This window comes from Pelodiscus sinensis, chromosome 11 (genome assembly GCF_049634645.1).
Source record: "Pelodiscus sinensis isolate JC-2024 chromosome 11, ASM4963464v1, whole genome shotgun sequence".
NCBI lineage: Eukaryota > Metazoa > Chordata > Testudines > Trionychidae > Pelodiscus > Pelodiscus sinensis.
In genome coordinates, this window is record NC_134721.1 from 24246108 (window position 1) to 24265591 (window position 19484).

General features: G+C 43.3%; 1 protein-coding gene across 6 annotated transcripts in view; it reads right to left on the bottom strand.

Annotated features, from left to right (window-relative positions):
• The window catches only part of CHCHD6 (coiled-coil-helix-coiled-coil-helix domain containing 6), a 192297-nt gene that overhangs the window by 159122 nt on the left and 13691 nt on the right, over positions 1-19484 (bottom strand). For all 6 annotated transcript variants that reach the window (XM_006120208.4, XM_075938795.1, XM_075938792.1 and 3 more), the window contains one exon: positions 17170-17314. In XM_006120208.4, the coding sequence (XP_006120270.1) occupies positions 17170-17314 (145 nt within the window). The remainder of the gene's footprint in view (positions 1-17169; positions 17315-19484) is intronic.

The window sequence follows — 19484 nt, forward strand, 5'->3', positions numbered from 1 at the left end:
CTTCCAGGAAGTGAAGACGTGACCTAACATCGATTAGAGGCAAAGGGAGACTTCAGCCTCCATGGCCATTAAATCCTTGGCCTCTGCCAATACTGCAATACAGGGGACAATCAGTGCTAATTGGGATTGTGTTTTATAATCAGGATGCTGGCCAGGATAAAATGGACTGAATCACCAAACTCATTACATATAAACTGCTAAATAGCTAGCAAAACGACAGCCACACAATGCCAATATGGGTGAGATTCAAACCATTTACTTAGATGTGCTGAGGTACTGGATGCATAATCTGTGACCAAGCTATCTGCTCTGACCAATTCTAAGTTTTTACATCCTCCTTGTTCATATAAGCATACCTGCATACTCTCCCTTCACCTCTAATCTAGATCAGGTCTCAATAGCCTCCGTTTCCTTGTTAAAATGAGCACTCTCAAGGTTAGTCAGAATTTATAAGGCAGCCTTTCATCTTTCATGCATCTCTGGCTAGATTCCTCCTTAAAAGCTGCTGAACACTGAAGATTCTGCTGGGTTTGAAAGGCCTGCCAACACCAAGGCCAATTAGTAGTTTTAAGAAGATGAACATTAGGGTTATTATAGGCGGCAATAATGCAGTCAGAATAAATCTTAGCTGAACCTTTAAGTGATGTTTGTAACCCAGATTTCCCCCTCTTGAAAGTAGAAGGAAGAAAATAGACCTGCTCCCTAAAGAAATCTGCAGGGATTCAAGCAAATCAGCAATATCTCCCCCAAAATGGGATTCTGCACTTATAGGGATACAAGAGGACAAGGGCTTCAAGCAATGATCACAACAGCTGACGTATGTTACACACACACACACACACACACACACACGATTAAGTCCACTTTGGTTTACTTTTAAAAAAATCCTCTTTATCCATTGCCAGGTAGGACATCTCTATGCTTTAGATCATAGCTAATCAGAAACTCAGAAGAGCTGTAAGACTGAATTCACATTCTCCTATTACAAAGCACAGGCCCTTACCACTTGAGCTAAAGGAGAGTCTCCTTTAGCTGTCATCAATATAGGACTGCCTTAACACAGTCAAGCAGGTCCAATTCTAGTGAGACACTAGTTAATTACAATATTCTCTGTTTTGTGTGCAGTATCTAAAAAGAAGGCTGGAATGGAGGTATGTAATAGTGAGTCTTGAAGAGGATCTTGTGTGACTCGGGATAAAGCATGGTACATTGTTTTGAGGTGCAGTTCTTCTCTGACTGACCTCTGAATTGCACTAGCTGCTACTAGGGTTCATCTAGCCACCAAAACAGATTGCACCCATACTAAAGAACCAGAACTGAAGTAACTAAAAATTTCAGAGCATTTGTTCAGAAATCTGTGTTCCTTCTTGATAATTTCTCACAATTTTCCCTCTCAGCAGTCACACCTCCCCATCAACTGCACAGAGTGAACCACACTCAGATTGACTGAATTAGCCTCGTTAACACTGGTCCTACATTTGATAAGTAACTCCCTTCTTTTAGTGTGGGGGGGGGGGAGGGGAGGGGAGAATATGAATGACTAGTCACTTCCACCTCTTGCTGCCTCTATCCCAAAGAGGCAGCTAAGGGAGGGAACAAAGGAGGATGCCTTTAAAGTGTAGCAACAGCCTTAGGACTGTTGCTACACTTCAAAGGCAGAGGCGCCCTTATTGACTAATCGAATAGTCAATGCAAATTGAATCAACTATTCGATTAGCCAATACACTGAAATTTTACATCCCTAATACATAATATAAAATCTTTGATTTCTACTACATGCATCTAAGTGCTTTTTACCTACAAAAGCTTATTGCTAAATAAACCTGTGAGTCTTTAATAGGGATGTGAACGACTAGTCAACTATCCTATAAGCATTTGCTTATCAGATAGTCGACAGGCTAGTTAACTAATCACTTCCCCCCCCCCCCACAGCTGCCTCTATCAGAAAGAGAAAGCAAGCGGGGGGGGGGGGGGGGGGGAGAAGGAGGTATGTCAAAGCAGCAGCGCTGCATGGAGTCTGGAGTCAGCTGGTGACTCCCCCGTTAACAATGGGTTCCATGCGGCGCTGCTGTGCCAGCAGGAGAGTCACCAGCTGACTCCAGGCTCCACGCGGCACTGCTGCTTTGAAACGCTATGGGGAGAACAGGGCCAGCAGTGGGCTACCCCACTGGCCCCGTGTTCCCTGCAGCGCTTTCGCCTTTGAAGAGTAGCAACAGCCTTAGTAATTCAATTAGTCAATTACTCTAAATTTAACATCCCTAGTCTTTAAAGGGGCCGTAGGACTCCTCGTTGTTTATCCTGTTGCTGCAATTTATAGATTCCAAGTCCAGAAGGGACCAGTGTGATCATTTAGTCTGGTCTCGTGTATAACACAGGCCATAGAACATTCCCCAAAATAATTCTTTTTTAGAAAAACATCTACTCTGGATTTATAAAATATCCTTGATAGAGAATCAACAACGACCCTTGGTAAGTTGTTCCAAGGATTAATTACTGTCACTGTTAAAGCTTGACTACATAGCAACATAATTGGTGGCTGCTAGATCTGTGTGTTTAAACAGAAGGAGAAAAAACCTCAGGGGGCATGAGGAAAAACTGAAAGAAGCAGCAGGTGGATCTAACATCTCTCTAGTTTTTCCACACGTTGCAGTATATAGCAACCCCACAATTCCAATCAGAATGTCTCTACAGAGCGATCAGTAGATGGTCAGACCACGGTACAAACTTGCATTCAGGATGATAACATGGCATATTCCATATTCCAGCCTAGGAGAGCCAAGGGACAGAATCAAAACTTTGAAGGGTTTTATTGCTATTCAAGTTATTCAAAGCAACATCAGTTATTGAAAGGGAATATTGGAAGCATGATCTGGTGTCCTTTTACTGCCACCAAGTGGGCATGTTTACCAGTTTTGTGAAATCCTTCTGAATAAAGCAGAAGAAAGAGGAAAGGGCTCATCACTGGCAATTAACTAAGGAAGCATTTGTTAAATTTTTTCAGCCCCAAAATAAAGTGCTAGAGCCAAGAATTACATTCCAATAATAGGAGATAAATATATAGAGCAGACTCCACACTGGGAAATTGATTATCTTCTATAGACAAAAACTATCAACTTCTGGACCTATTAAATGAAGTAAGGGCCCTAAGTACAGTACAAACTGCAAAAGGTTATTATGGTGAGAAATCAGGACTGTACAAGCACCTGCTGTTTTGACTCTACTTATCAGATTGTTGCCTGCACCACTGGGTTTTAAAGTAAGTCACACTCAGCCATCCTAAGAGTTTTCACTAAAGGATCAAGATGGAAACTCATACTCCCCTAAGAAATGCAAAAGATTTCAGGGCCACTAACCAACAACAGATCAGAAGGGCACACAGCCAGAGACCCACTTTAAGCTGTATGTATGTAGAGACATATACATATTAATCATACTTCAAGAGCAGTGGTCAGTTTATTTAGTTGATCATAAGCAATGTGAATTATCAAGCAGGAGACACAGGCTCAACTCTCAGCAGGGGTATCTAGCTCCTTAAATAGGAAAGCAACTTAAGTGACTTGCTGAATAACCAGAGGGAGCCCAGCACAGCTCAACAGCAACACCCGCTGGTCAATTAGGAACATTAATGGATGTGTTTTATTAAAGCTGTAAGTTTTTGTCATGCTTTATGAATGGAGAATAAGACATTCCTGTCTGAAGAGTTTAGCCCTGCCCTTCAAAGATGGGTTCAATGAACTGGAACATGGATCATAACACTTGTGCACACACATTTTTGTCATCCACATGTGCCTACCCCTCGAGATTTAAGTTTGATTGTTAAGTATTTACATTAAAATTCATTAAATTCACATTGGAAAAGATGAGCTAGAAGTGGTCTCCTCCAATTGCCTCAATCCCCTCTGATCAATCCTTGGGGCTGATTTTCTCTCTCAAGGGAACAGCAAACATGTCAGCAGCCTGTGGCAATAGTGCATTTACCATGCACACCAGTCCTATCTCCACAAAATACAGAGGTAACCAAGACCATTAGAGTTCCTTTGCCTCAAGGCTCCTTAAATTCCTCATTAACTCTGGGACAGGACCTGTTCTAGCCAAGTTAGAAAACAGCTAATGGCCTCAGTTTAATGTGGGCAAGGAGAAAGTTGTGCTGTTCCTGGACTCATTACAGTGAAAATATTATCTTCAAATTCCAGGTTTCACCTCATCTATGGAAAGTGTCACTGGCACACAAATTCCTCTTAAACCACTTAAAGAAAACAATAGAGCAGAATAGCTTAGATGACTGAGAACTGGATAAAGAGCTTTTCAGCTTGAGAGCATCAATTCCAAATTGGACCAAAGTCATGGTGACCAACAGTTTGGTAGCTACACTAGCAATCAAATAGCCATCACATGGCCAGGTGAGATGATAGGTCTCAGGTTCAGTTGCCAGTGAATAAATGTCTTACCAGTGCCTGTAGCAATGTGGACATCAAGTATTGAGTGGGGCATGGAGACTGAACTATCTTCCTCCTCCTTGAGGCAGCACTAGCACAAGGAGTCTATAACCACTCATCAAGAAGAAAGGGGACTTCAGGACTGTCAGATTGATCAATTTAGAAAAATTAGGCAAAAAAATATTAAAAAGGATGAAACTCTTGAGCAAGTGGGGATGTTTTGGAGAGAAGCATCTGCCTTCTACAAACTGCAAGATGGGCTCAGGCTTAAACAACATAAAAATGTAAAGATAATTTTCAACTTAAATATAAAAAAGGAGGCTTCTTATGCCATTATTAAAATCTGCACCAAAAATTTCTCTCCTATAGGGAGATTAGGTGGAGGGAGGGGGAAGATTGATGACAACAACAACAAAAAGATTCAATTTACCTACTAAAATACATTAAATAAATAGGCTATTTCCTCATGTATAGATGGTCTCTCACATATGATATTAGCATTCAAATGTTTTGGAAAATAAATTTCCACCTGATAAACTGGGATGAGAACAGGTTTTGTTGGAGCCAGTTCCTCATGTCCTGGGATTCAAAAATCTGAATGGGGAAAGTCTACCAATATGGGCTGGCATGGTTTTAATTTGTGCATTTGCATTATTAATGTAAGAAGAACGGATTGCCCATGTGCACATTTGTTCCAGTCACTGGAAAAAAAAACTACAAGTTTACAAAAAACTAAGTCTGAAAATGTGTGTGTTAGATGAATGCTCAGAGCCAGGTAAGCCAGCAATGCCTCCTCATATCCCACAGCAGGTGTGTTATGCCAGAGACCTACTCAATGTCTCAGAAGACATACATGGAGGGCTATCATACCTTTAATTTTAGAAGTACTTAAACTTAAACCAAGGCAATATTTTTCCAAAGTGCTGACTTAGCCAAGTTTAGTAAATGTTAAATGAAAAAAAAGTTTTACATCTGTCATAACTAAAAGATCTCCCCCATCCTCTCAGTTACTCAGCTTTTCACTCTTTTCCATTGATTAGGAAAAAAGCAAGTGCGTAAGCTAACGGTCTCTTTGGCAGGTAACTTTTACAGAATGCTATTAATGTCAGAATTTTACCAATTATTTATTTTCTTATCAGATAATGAACTCTACCAGACTTCACAGAACCCTGCTTAAACAACATTACCAAGCCTGGTTTACATATACTGTATAATATCACAAGCACAGAACAATGCTACACAAGCACAGAATAATGCTACAGAATTATAATAAAAATCCTGACATGATCAAAAAGAATGCCAGCCATAAACAGCAGCAGCTGGAGTCTGAGCAACATGATTAGTTGATGCGCATTCATTTATAATACAGTTGGAGGGCTTGGATGATGTAGGGATGAACTTCGGACAAAATTGGACTGGTTGAAGGAAGCTCATCTACCTCTGGAACACACATTTCTCACATTATCATGTGTATTACATATGATAATCTCTTTCCAGAAGTTTGCATTAGGAAAACAGAAATGATGCTCATGGAACTATGATTTTAAAGAGTGAAATTCCACAATACATGTATGTGCATACATAATTAGGAAGAAATTATACTGATTGTAACAGGCAATTTTTTTTAAAAAGAGAACCAAACACCTGAGAGTCAATGTTATTGCTTCCTCATCAAAATCCCTTCAGAGGAGGTTAAGCACACAATAGACTAGCTACAGCAACAGCTAGAGAAGCTGCTTGAAATTCCATACATGTGCCTCAGCAATGTATTTCTATTAATGTCCAGTGTGTGTCAGCATGAAGATAAGGCACCAACATCATGTCCAACCAGCCAGCTAGAGAATGGGATGCAGTGTAAAACATTGTCTGATACTTAAAGTCCCAGAGAACAGTGGCACTTGCAATCTCACCCTCTGCACGCATGCACCTGATAAAACTACCACCAAGAGGAGGCAATGAACTGAACCGGTCTTGCAGCTTTGAGGACGAAAAAAGATTGAGAGGGAGGGAGCAGGAAGCTAGGAAGAAAATAAATCTGATCAGCAAAAACAAACAAAAAAACCCAAGTTTTGGGTACCCAGCTTTAGCAGCTGTTCAGGAATGATAGGCTGCAGGTAGTATTAACTGGGAGAAAAGCCTCAAGTGGAATTTGCTCTTCGTGTTAACTTCTTTAATCCTCATCCACTTTATTTTAGTTTAAATAAAGTAAAACTGTGCTCACATCCCTGACTACTATTTTTTAATCTCTCCAACTACACCACACACTCACTACATCCCCCAGGACGATAGAGACATTATTTCCCTCTCAAGCACAGGCTCATCACCATCATGCTTGGCAATCCCCTTGGGAACTTTCCTTTTTAGGGCTTGCTGAGAAAGCAAATACAAAGTTAATTAAATCCCGAAGATGAAAGGGTGAGAAGAAGTAGGAGGGCCTTGGCTAGATTTTAGGGTGTTTAGGCAGGATGAAAGGAATTGGTCAATTGTAGTGCTCTGCACCCAGTTTCCACATGGAAACATGGCTACCCACCAAGTTTCTTCATTTCATGTAATTTAGAACATTTCCTAGACACCATATACCCTTTAAATTCACCATCTAATTTCCTCATCACCCCCCCCCCCCAACACTCCATTCCCAACTCAATATCTTCCAACCAGAACAATCCCAAAAAGAGTTTACAAACTATAGTTCTAAAAATCATTGATACAGGACTGAAATGCAGTCACTTTGGGGAGGGAACACAGCAGGTATCTGACAATATAAGCAAAATACTAAAGTTCACATATGACTCCAAACTGAAAATTCTGAGAAGCAGAGCAATTGCCTAAATTGAAATTATAGTAGAACACTGAGAATAATACTCCTAGTCTTACAAAAAGTTATATGGGATCTGTATTGATAGGATATAAAGGCTGGCACCTCCAGCAGCACCACCCTGGTTCAAACAAAACAAAGGGCTACATACTGAAACACTATTGGTGCGGCTCTCTCAATTTGAAGAGCTGTAACTCCTAACCAAGCCTTCCAAGTGGAATCAGAGCACTAGTGCTCATGCCAGAAAATGACTGCTGGGAATAAGAACAGAATTCCATCTGTGCCAGGAAGTTTGAACATTTGCTTTTAAGGGGCTGATCAAGGAGTAGCTCCGATGGACTCATTCACTGAGTATCATTAACCCTGCTTTTGTTTACCAAATGAACATTTTGTGGTCATGTTCTTTTTCCTCTCCTCTCTACGCTCAGCGATGGTATAGCTTTGCTCAAAGCTAACCTACTCTAACTCTATGGGACTTCTATAGACAATGCAGCAAGGATCATGTTGGAACAGGGAGTTCACATACTTTAATGCATCTGAAAATCAATGTTCCAAGTTTTCTAACTACTCTTTGGTGGCTTGTCACACACTCTTTTTGGCACAATTTAAAGCCACTGCTCATGGAAGGACCAAGACTAAAATAGAATGAGTTGATTTTGGACAAAATAGAAATATCTTGACAAAGCTAAGGACTGGAATGACCTCAAGTGCTCTATGGGAAGATTAAGGTGCACTGACAGAGTGATGTTGGATAAGTTCCAGATAGTGCAATTAAGCACTCACTTCTATGAGCACTAAATTCACTCACAAGAAATCAAAGAATCAGGGATTTTATCTGTCATTTCACAGCTCCAGCAGAGGAGATATTCTGAAACTCCCAAACCCATTGCAACTCTACTAGGGCAGAACAAGCTGTTTTGACAGCAGATTCTGAGGAGTGCGTAAACTTTGTAGAAAAAAAAACACACAAAATGTAGGGAGGGCAGCAAAGTTAAGCAGCCTGACAGATTACTTCAATGTGTTGCAGCTGTGTGGTTTAAAAAGAGCCACACCAGGTATAAGGTTCTCCAGCCAAGGCAGCTATAAAAATATGAAGCTCACATTAGATCATCAGCTACTGAAATCTGCAAAAACCCTCCAAATACAAATTAGCCTTCAGTCAGAAGATAAAAGAAGTCTAAGGTAGCAGAAAATAGAAGTGATTTTTGGTGTGTTGAAGGGAGAAGAGGAAATAAAAGATTGCTACAACCCTCCGATCAATCACACTAGTAGAGGGGTTTCTGAACTGAGAGTCACAGCCAGAAGTGGGTCACCAGAATGTGTCAAAGGGTCATGGGAGCTTGCTGGACTCAGTTCCCCAATCCAAGCATTGTGCACGGGGCCATAGCTCTGCTCACGTCTGGGCCAGCCACCCCCTCCTTCATTATGATGAAGGCTTGCTGGGTCCAATTTTAGCGAATGGATCCTGTGGCCATACATGCCAGGTTGCAATATTACTCATGCACATTTGGACTTGACCAAACTGAATGCGATTATGATCCTAGAAGTCACAATGCCCAGAGCAGAGAGCAAAGCCCAGCTAGTCTCACAGGATGAGAGTCAGAAACAAGTGGTCAGAGTCACATTTTCCAACCAGTGCTGGTCTCCAATGTAACCCCTCCGCCACAGCAGGCAACATTCTGTCTTCAATATCCAGTCTTGCCCTGCAACCCAGGCCACAACAATATACCTCTACCGGAGAAGAAAAATGTATGTTGTTGAAAGGAACAATGTGAAGTGTGTAAGCAACTGACGAACATGACCTTGCATGGTGTGAGATAGTGAACTAGCCTGATCTAGCTTTTCTGCTTCAAGGATGAGACTAACACTCATGTAACTAAGTTTATCTATGCATATTGAGATAGGGGGGCTCAGAGCATTAAGCCATCATAAGGCTGTTACTAGCTTATGTAATGTCTATTCCTTTTTGTGTGTAATCATGGATATAAGGTTGCTGCGGACATTTTGATTCAAAGTCTTCCTTTTGAAACTTCCCACAGCTGTGTCTTAATAAAAGTGTTTCTCTCCTTCCAACCCTGAGTCTGGATTTCCGTGACACCCCCCATAGTCTAAGAACTTCACCCTATCATACTACCCATCCTGAACCCCCAGATCTTCTCCTGTGGTACCCACAGCTGCTGCTTCTCCTCAGCTCCTTCTCCCAACTCACCCTATTTTATCTTAGGTCTCCATATCCCACATCTCTTTAATCTCTACCCTTCATGGGCCATGTTCAGAAGCTGTTTTCTCTCTGCAAAGTTATTGGCCTACCACTCTTCCCCTCCAGGCATCTCTGTCCCCATCTTCTTACCCAGGCCACTCAGAACCCAAACTCCTTCTTTATTACATCTCCAGTTCCCTCAATATCCCCATCTTACCTCCAGGCACACAAATGCCCCTCTTCCTTACTGTCTGCCCCAAAAAGCCAGTGATCAGTTGGGGTTGGGGGGACGGGGACTGTGTTTTTAAGAGTGGTCCCAGCTTGCTGCCTTCCACCCATTTATTCACATCTGGAGAGTATGTATGAAACTGTAGTTCTGGGCCCCATCAATGGACCCCTAAGAGGAAAAGAACAAGTTTGGGGGCATGACAGGTGCACCTCTGGATTGTGACAGGTCATCAGTTCTTATAAAATGGGTCCTGAATCTATTACACTATGTTGGCAGCTACCAATAAACAGCACATAGGCATCTGAAGTGACAGCCTCTTACCCCTACCACATAACGTCTTTGCTGTCCCTCAGCATAAGAAGAGAAAAAGGAAGTTTTGGTTGAGGACTCCAGACCAAATCTAGAAGTACCTCAGAATATTTAATATCTCAGACACAGTATGTGTCACACTACATGGGATTCAGCTCATTGAAGAGAACAGAAGGAAATTCTGGAGGTGTACTATCTAGCACACATTCAAATAAATTGTGGGGAAGCAGAGAGAACAAGTTATGAAGCTGTACAGCCTGGTGATTAATTCCCCCCATCAATTTCTTGCAATTGATGACAGACCTGGAGCTACATAAACCAGTCCTGACCCCTCAGCAGAGGCAAAGAGGCACATTTGAGAATGCTGAAGACATAGCATTACAACTCCCATTTGCACACAACAGAAGAAAGTTTCCATATCCCATATTACAGGGGGAGCCAATTCCAGCAGGTACCCTGTCTAAACCCTAGTATATATTACACAGAGTGACATAAGGCAGCTTATGTCGACCTAAGTAAGTGTACACAGTCGCAGCTTTGCAAGTAGTGAGCGGAGGAAGGAGAGGAAAAGATAAGCCAGGCTGAGTGGGGAGTAGGAAATGGAGAGCAGTGGGGCAGCAGTGAGAGAAGCCAAGAGCCTAGAATCTCAGTTCGCTGCACTGATCTTCATATGTCAGTGAAAGCCACCCTGGTGAACCACCATAGTAAATATTGCAGAATGTACAAGTCAGCCTAAAATAGGTTGATTTAAATTTTCAGTATAGACAAGACCTAACACTATTTATTAGAGATCTTTCCAGATCTTAAAAAACAAAACACCCACCCACCCAAAAATAATATGCCAAGGCAGAGATCTTAGACTAGCTAGGGTAACAGGCTCCACATCAGGCAACTTTTCTTACAAAAATAACTACATACAGTAAAACTCTGATGGTCCGGCATCTGATGGTCCGGTTCTCCTGATGGTTCGGCACCATCAGGAACCCGGAAGTGCTCCGGGCAGCCGGACCATTGGAGCTGCTCTGCCCCCAGCTTCCCCGATTCAGCCGCTGCTAAAACTGACCAGCGGCTGAATCGGAGAAGCCGGGGGCAGAGCAGCTGGGGTGCTGCTGGATAGGTCCTATAGCGCTGCCCCTCGGGGCTGCGGGACCAACCCGGTAGCACGCCAGCTGTCCCTGATTCAGCCGCTGCTGAAACTGACCAGCGGCTGACTCCAGGAAGCCCGAAGCAGAGCTGCTCAGCCCCTGATCAGTTTCAGCAGCAGCTGACTTGGGGACACCTGGGACAGAGCAGTTGGGGTGCTGCTGTGTTGGTCCTCGCAGCGCCCCAGCTGCTCTGTCCCAGGCGTCCCGATTCAGCTGCTGTTGAAACTGACCAGCGGCTGACTCCAGGAAGCCTGAAGCAGAGCTGCTCTGCCCCGGCTTCCTGGAATCAGCCCCTGATCAGTATCAGCAGCGGCTGACTTGGGGACACCTGGGGCACTGCCAGGTTGGTCCAGTAGCGCCAAGGGTCGGCGCTGTGGGACCAACCCGGCAGCACTCCAGCTGCTCTGCTGCAGGCATCCCCGATTCAGCCGCTGCTGAAACTGACCAGCAGTGGCTGAATCAGGGACGCCTGGGACAGAGCCAGACTATCGGAAGGGGGGGCTATGAGGGGTCTGGGGTGGCATCCCCCCCACCCCACCCCAGACCCCTCATAGCCCAGCATATCTGATAATCCAGCAGCCCCTGGGTCCTAAAGGTGCCGGATTATCGGAAGTTTACTGTAGTGAGAATAGTAGAATTTCTGTATAGCCTGAATGGTAACTGGTCTTTAGAATGATGCAATGAAGTGATATCCTTCCAAATTACTTGTGTCAGTATGACAGAATTGCCCAACATGAAATTTCTTCCCTGACAGCACAATACTGTATAGGACAATATGGAGTTGCTGAAGAATTGAAGCAGGCTGTACTTCTCTTTACTGGTCTTATTTTTAGAGAGCTTAAGGCTAATGGACTCTGGATATGCCACTGTCACTAAAGATCTGATCATTAGATCTAAGGATCTGATCATTAGAAGCAATGACACCAAAATAGATAATCACAGACAGCCATTTGCCTAACAGAGTTAGCCACTAATCAGAACTTCCAGGCTGAACCTGAACTAGGCTCCAGTAAATTTAAAAAACATGCTGCAGGTTTGTGTGTTGCTGGGTTCCACTTCAGGATAAATAAAAATAAGATTTTTATAATTGAATTTTTAAGAATAGGTTAATTTTTAAAAATTAACCGATTTAAAATTAAAGTTATGAAAATGTATGTATTGACGTCATTTAAATGAAATAGTAATATTCAAGCTGTACATTTATGCTGTCGAAATGTTGTGATGAACTGCTGTACCAGCTTTTGACAACAGTGCCTCTTCCACAGGCACAAAGAGAATATTTTCTTCATTTCAGTTTAAACTACTTCAGTTAAATGGCTAATTCACTGAAAGCTGAAAGACTGATGGAGATTTAAAAACAAAAAAAGACTAGCTAATTCTCCTCCAATTTATAAATAAAAATAAAACGTGACAGGATGAGATCTACTGGTTCTAAAAGCTTGAAGACCACAGTAATAAGAACAAATCAGTTTAATTTATTATAGATAATACTTTGTTTAGTAAACAAATTTTAAATGTAGCATGTTTTTATAAATGTGCTGGATATAAAAAGTTTAAGATATGTTTTACTTTCTAACTAAAATACTTAAAATCTAATAAATAAGAATGTTGTTTCTATTGTTAGAAAATGGTAAAAGTAAAAAATTAACAATTTGAATTAATATACATAAGTACAGTATACCCTCCTAATTGCCAAAACATATTTATCATACCAACCAATAAGAACCAACCTTTTTATATGAAATAAAATAGGACCAAAATGTAAAACAAGATTAAAATTAGCCAAGTAAATATTTCCTACTTACTGAACTTAAAAAAAATCCATCTTGCCAATCCACCCACAAAGAAATTGTTGTTAAATGGAGAAATATATCCAGAATTGTTTTAAACAACCAGCATGCATAAACAAAATTCATGCTTTACAATGATGCTGAGAGATACTGATCCAGCATTCATTAATGACAAATGCATCCTTCTAACAAAAACCCACACTTCACAGAGTCAGATTTCTGGCCACAGAAATAGAAAATGCACAGCCAACATATTGCACTGCAAAGCCCATATAGCAGAGGAGGCAAGACTGGCAAAGTTATGCTAAAAAGAACTGTCTTTGAATCAGTCACCCAAACATGTCATAGGGGTAAAACTATGAGCTTCAAAAGGCTTGTCTATACTAGGAAGTTTCCCTGTTGATGGTAACAGAAGACAGCAATTCGTATCTAACCACAGTTTACTTGGAAGTCTGAACACAATCAGATTACATCCAGCACCATTTCAGAGATTACACTCAGCAGCCACTCAGCTATACCTATTTCTAGTACTAGTAGTCAGCACCAGGGAAATTCACTAATGTAAACACAACTATACAGGCTAGAAATATAGCAAGCAAGATTACTTTTAAACAAAAAAAATCCTGGAAGCCTGCACAAGCTTTGCACTTACAGACTGACTGAATCTTCACACACACACACACACACACACACACACACACACACACACCCCGACCCCACCTACCTGTGGGACCAAAGCATAGGCAACTCCTTATCTGATCATCTCTCACCTTTCCATAAAGACCCTCAAAGGCCTTGCCTATACTCACAAAATTTCTCAAACTATCCTTCCACTGTATTAACACTGGTAATTAAACTAGCATGAACTGGTCATTGGCATTTTAAAAAGTGTCACCTAGATGTGCTTTGAGCTGAGTTAGCAAAAATACTGGTTAAAATGCCAATGGCCAGTCTATACTAGCATTCACACTGCTAATACAAATGTAGGGATGTAAGCAATTAGTTGACTAGTCACTTCCTCCGCCTTGCTGCCTTTATCAGAGAGAGGCAGCAAGGGAGTGAGGGCGGTGGGGGGGGGGGGGGGGCGGGGGAAAAACCAGGATCCAATGCTGAGGGAAGCTGCTTAAAAGGGGGGAGGGGGGAGGGGGTCAGCGGGGAAGTGGTGGCACTTCCACGTTTGAAATGTAGCAAGAGCCATCAGAACTCTTGCTACATTTCAAAAGCGAAGATGCCCTTATTGACTAATCGAATAGTGAATGCAAATTGCATCAACTATTCGATTAATTGATTAATCTAAATTTAACATCCTTATACAAGAATGGGAGTTTTCAGAGATCTACCAGTAGAGATAAGGTTCAAGAGCTTGGAATTCTGCAAGTCATAAGGAGAGCTCCAAAATCCAAGACTGCAGTCATGACCAAGACCAAGATTCATGCTTACCTCATTCTAATCCCAAGAAGAACAGGAAGAAACAGAAGAGCAACTAGGTTATTTCTGTGCACAGTGTGAGACCCAAACAATTGGACTTCCCATGATTACTTACAGTCACCATCTACCTCAGCAACTAGAGAAGGCACATATCACAATACTGGACTACAATTCCCCCAAGTCCAAACTCCAATGTAGGCTCATCTTCAATGCCAGTGAACAAAGAACCAGTGGACATCAGAGAGATTCTCTGCCCAGTTGGAAGAGCATGGCCAAGAACACCGTGCATGAGAAGCCACCATTCTATGTACAGCAGATGAGGAGGTCTATTTCCATCCTAGCCTGCTTCCATGCACCAAGCCAATGCCTTCCAGCTTTTTCCCCCCCCAGGGGAGCAGTTATATGAGGTTTGAGGCTGTCCTCACCCATTATGAATTCACCCTTTAGGAGAAATGAGGATGGTGGGGAGAGGGAGAGAAGGACATAGGAAGAGAAGACTTTTGGGTCAATAAATCTGACATAGCCATTATCCTGGGGGGATTAAACAGGGAGATAAGAACTTCAGGGCTTTGCACAAATCATATTAGTTCAGTTCTCAAATCCGAGTAATGCTTCTTTTCAAAGTATTAATTTCATTTATTCTATTTGCTCTCTCTCTATTCTGATAACACTGGCACGCACAGCCACTGAATGAGATCCTTCTATAAAATAGGTTATAATCCTCCTTTTCTAGAGCAGTAATGAGATGTCTTTGCTTAATCGCGTTTATTTCCAGTCTGCTTCTCGCCCTCCCCATCCTACATTGATTTGTTTCAAATGTTTTGGTTAAAACCAGCAAGCCTGAAAAGTCACTGCCTCTGACTGGGTGGCTGACAGATGCATGCTAAACGGCCCCAGCAGATTAAGGAAATGTGTGGGGGCAGCCTCACCTGTAAAGGGCTGGGTGTGTTTTGTTTTAAAAAATATAAGAACTAAAAGGGAAGAAAAAAGATTGTGATACATTAGAAATAAAGGAAAAAGAAAAGGTATCTGCGTTGGAAAGAGGTGGATCTATGCAGGGCAAAAACAAGGAGCAGAGTAAGGGAGAAGTTGATCAAGAAGCTCCACGGCTAGCCCTTCATGCTAAAATAAAAAGGGCTCATAAAAACAGCTACATTAGTATTTGGCCATTTGATAGCACCTTTCATGTGAGGATCAAACTATTTACAAACATCCATTAAGTATCACAGTCCCTCTGTGAGGTACTGCACATTTCATCTCCATTGTATTGGACATCAATATCTATATTATGAAACATGGATGGGATCTGCCCAGCAGAGCTCTATTGTGCCACGTATTGTACAAAGAAAGATAAAGGAAATAACTCTGCATATAATGAAAAGGGTTCCTACTTACTGTTTCCACCCCAGCTGGTGCCATACAATCACTGCAGCTCAGATTGGCCCATGGGCTGGGAGTTTTAGACCCCTGTTCTAAATGGACTACCTCCTGTAAGTCATGTCAGGTCTCAGCTTGTTCCAGCAATAAGAGCTTAACTAAAACATATGGACATACCTCAGTGACATTCCTCCTATACAGCTCTTCAGTCTTTCGCTCATGAGCAGTGCCATCTCCTCAGTTAGAAATTAATTCACTGCCATTTTCTATAAAGCTGTGTTAATTATATTTATGAAAGAAACATTCCATTCCCACTAGGAGGAGGATTAAGTGCTACCTACCAGCTGCAATGTCTCACCCAGATGCACAGTTCTTACCTGCCTTAGATATCAACTCCTTTTATATATTTAAACCTTCAACCAGAGAGATCTCCCATTCTTGCACTCTGCTGTTTCTCAAAGGAAATCACTTGCCTCACAGGAATTACGTATGAGCCACATCAGAGAGATCAATATCAAAGAGGCAGCAGGCTAGCATGTTGGCTCAATAGTAAGTTATGATACTTACCTGTTCCAAAGTTCTTCACAACCAAGTTACACCTCATTATCCCCCTCCCAAAGGGCAAATATCAACACTTATTTACAAATGGAAAATGGAGGCACAGAAGAATTTCTGATTTAATCCAAGGCAAACAATAAATCAGTTTTGTGGGGAAGGGAAAAAAGAGCAAGGGAACAAAAGAAATAGAACCTAGAACTCAACTTCCAGCCTTGTCCCCTGCCTCAACTAGACAGTTATTTTAATAAGTAGTATCACTCTCAGTGAACTAGTCTAAATATCCACCTTGGTATCTAGTGACACCTAGGACTAGTTTCACTGTAGCAAGCATCATCCTCATATTGTTATAACAGGGCAATTCATGACATTACATTTCAGAACAAGCTGCCAGTTCCTGTAAGACATTTTACTCCTCACTACTCAGATGTCTGTGTAACTTAACTCAACTGTCCAGATATAGTAAAGCTCAGTCAGGTCAATTCTGTATATACATCAAAATACCCATGTCACACACACAGTAGCTTAGCAAAGCTCCATCCAGCACAGGCTGCCACAATGCTTGTCTCTTCCAACACTACATATGAAGCAAGCTCTCTTCCCAGCCATCTCCACTCTCCCACAGACAATGCTTTCCCCTGCATGTAATCAGATGTTATACTGTTCCCACACAAGTTCAGCATAGGGTTAGTTACATGACAGACTTGCCAATTAAAGTGTAAGCCAAAAGGTAGGTGAAGAATTATGAAGTGATGATTACCATGGATTTGGGACTAAGCAGCAGTTGCTGAACTCATTACACAAATAATGGCATACAACTGATCCCTCAAAGGGGAAACGTTTCAGGCCTTCTTCCTGCCTAGGAATATGTTGCTTTGTACCTACCAGCTGAGCTGCTTTCTGCTTCTCTTCATTGGTGTTGTTCTTTTCCCGTTGGAGGGTTGTACTGAGACACTCGTTGGCGGACTCCCGCTCCCTCTTGGCCAGCCGGAGCAGCTCCTCTTGGACCAGTGCCTGCTCTCGCTCATACCTGCATCCGTGCCAACGAAAGGCAGAGAGAAGATGCTCAGCAGACTTCTGGCATTGGGCTCATGAATAATCTGCTCTACCCTTGGCCAGGAACAAAACAGAGATGTGATTACTTGGGACATAGCCTGCTCATAACTCTTGGGCTTCTGTGGAAACTTTGGAACGCCGGAAACTTTAAACGTGACTTGAAAGTTCAGTATGAACAATTCAAGAAACAAGGGACCACAAAACACATAAACATACAATTCTGTTAAGGTTGGCTCTTCCCCGACAGTCACACAGAACAGTTAGGAAAAGATTTAATAAGCTAGATATAATGCTGTTTTAAAAAAAATAAGATGCAGGCTACACAAAAAGAATTTTATCGATACAGCCGAATTTTACTCCCAATCCCATATTACGTATAGGCAGTCCCCGGGTTACGTACAAGATAGGGACTGTAGGTTTGTTCTTAAGTTGAATCTGTATGTAAGTCGGAACTGGCGTCCAGATTCAGCCGCTGCTGAAACTGACCGCCAGTTCTGACTTACATACAGATTCAACTTAAGAACCCCAAGTCAGCTGCTGCTGAAACTGATCAGCAGCTGATTCCAGGAAGCCCGGGGCAGAGCAACTGTGCCTCCGGCTTCCTGTAGTCAGCGCTGGTCAGTTTCAGCAACGGCTGACTTGGGGACGCCTGGGGCAGAGCAGCTGGGGTGCTGCTGGGTTGCTCCAGTAGCACCGCTCCTCGGCGCTACTGGACCAACCCAGCAGCACCCCAGCTGCTCTGCCCCAGGAGTCCTGATTCAGCCGCTGCTGAAACTGACCAGCAGCGGCTGAATCAGGACGCCTGGGGCAGAGCAGCTGGGGTGCTGCCGGGTTGGTCCAGTAGTGCCCAGAGCAGCGCTGCGGGACCAACCGGCAGCGCCCCAGCTGCTCTGCCCCAGGGTCCACAAGAAAAGCCTGCTCTGCTGGGGGGGGCACACTAGCTGCGCCCCCCCCAGCAGACCAGGGACACAGGGAGCAAAGCGGCAGCGGGGGGTGCCTTGCCTCTGAGGCTTTGCTCTGGCACGGGACCGCTTTGCTCCCCGTGCCCCTGGTTTGCTGGAGACGGTCCCCAGCAGACCGGGGCACCGGGAGCAAACCCACAGCCACGGCGGGGTCCCGCGCTTCTGAGGCTTTGCTCTTGCTGCTGCGGGTTTGCTCGCGGTGCCCCTGGTCTGCTGGGGACCGTCTCCAGCAGACCAGGGGCACCGCGAGCAAACCCGCCGGGGCTGCGGCTTTGCTCCCGATGCCCCTGGTCTGCTGGAGACGGTCCCCAGCAGACCAGGGGCTTTTCTCGCCCCGGAGGTCGAGGTGGCTGACCGCTGCCTGTGAGCTCCGGGGTGAGAAAGCCCCGTTCGTATGTGCGGATCCGTCGTAAGTCAGATCCGCGTAAGTCGGGGACTGCCTGTATTTGCTCTGTGAGGCAGAAGGGGCCCTCTGCCGTGTAAGTGGGATGACTGATGTAGGGGAAGCAACCTTTGAGGGATGTCCACAGGCTATGTGTCTTAATCTGAAGGACCACTATGGAGCAAATTTAGTGCATTTATAGATCTGTCTACACCTCAAGAAAAGACTGCATGGAACATGGCTGTGGTTGGCCAGGGTCAGCTGACATGCGCATATGCTGCAGGTCTAAAAACTGCAGTGTAAATGGTCAGGCCTGAGTTGCAGATTGGTTTCTAAGACCCATCCCCATCACAGGACTTTGGGTCCCAGAGTGCAGCTCAAGCGTCCACACTGAAATTACCCAATTCAATTGACCCCAGCTCTGAGACTCAGAGGTTATTGATTTTTTTTCCAGTGTAGACATAGCCCAAGTAACCACCACTGAGACCTAGGGAGTTCCACATGCACAAGGAGAGAGGCTTATCAGCACACAAGAGACAGCAGACCTCCATCCTACTCCCTTTCTTTCTCTGCAGCATTCACTAAAGCATCTATTCAGAAACAGCAGAGTAAGACAGGAGCAGAGACTACCAGCAATTCGGATTTCAATATCTCAGTAAAAAACAGAACTGAACCTCTTTTCCAGAGAGTCCACTAGGCAGGTCAGAAACACAACTGTGGACAGTGTGTTCAATGCGCCACATTTACAAGCTTGAATAACCAACAATAGCACTGAAGACTCATTTTCATAGTCCCCAAAG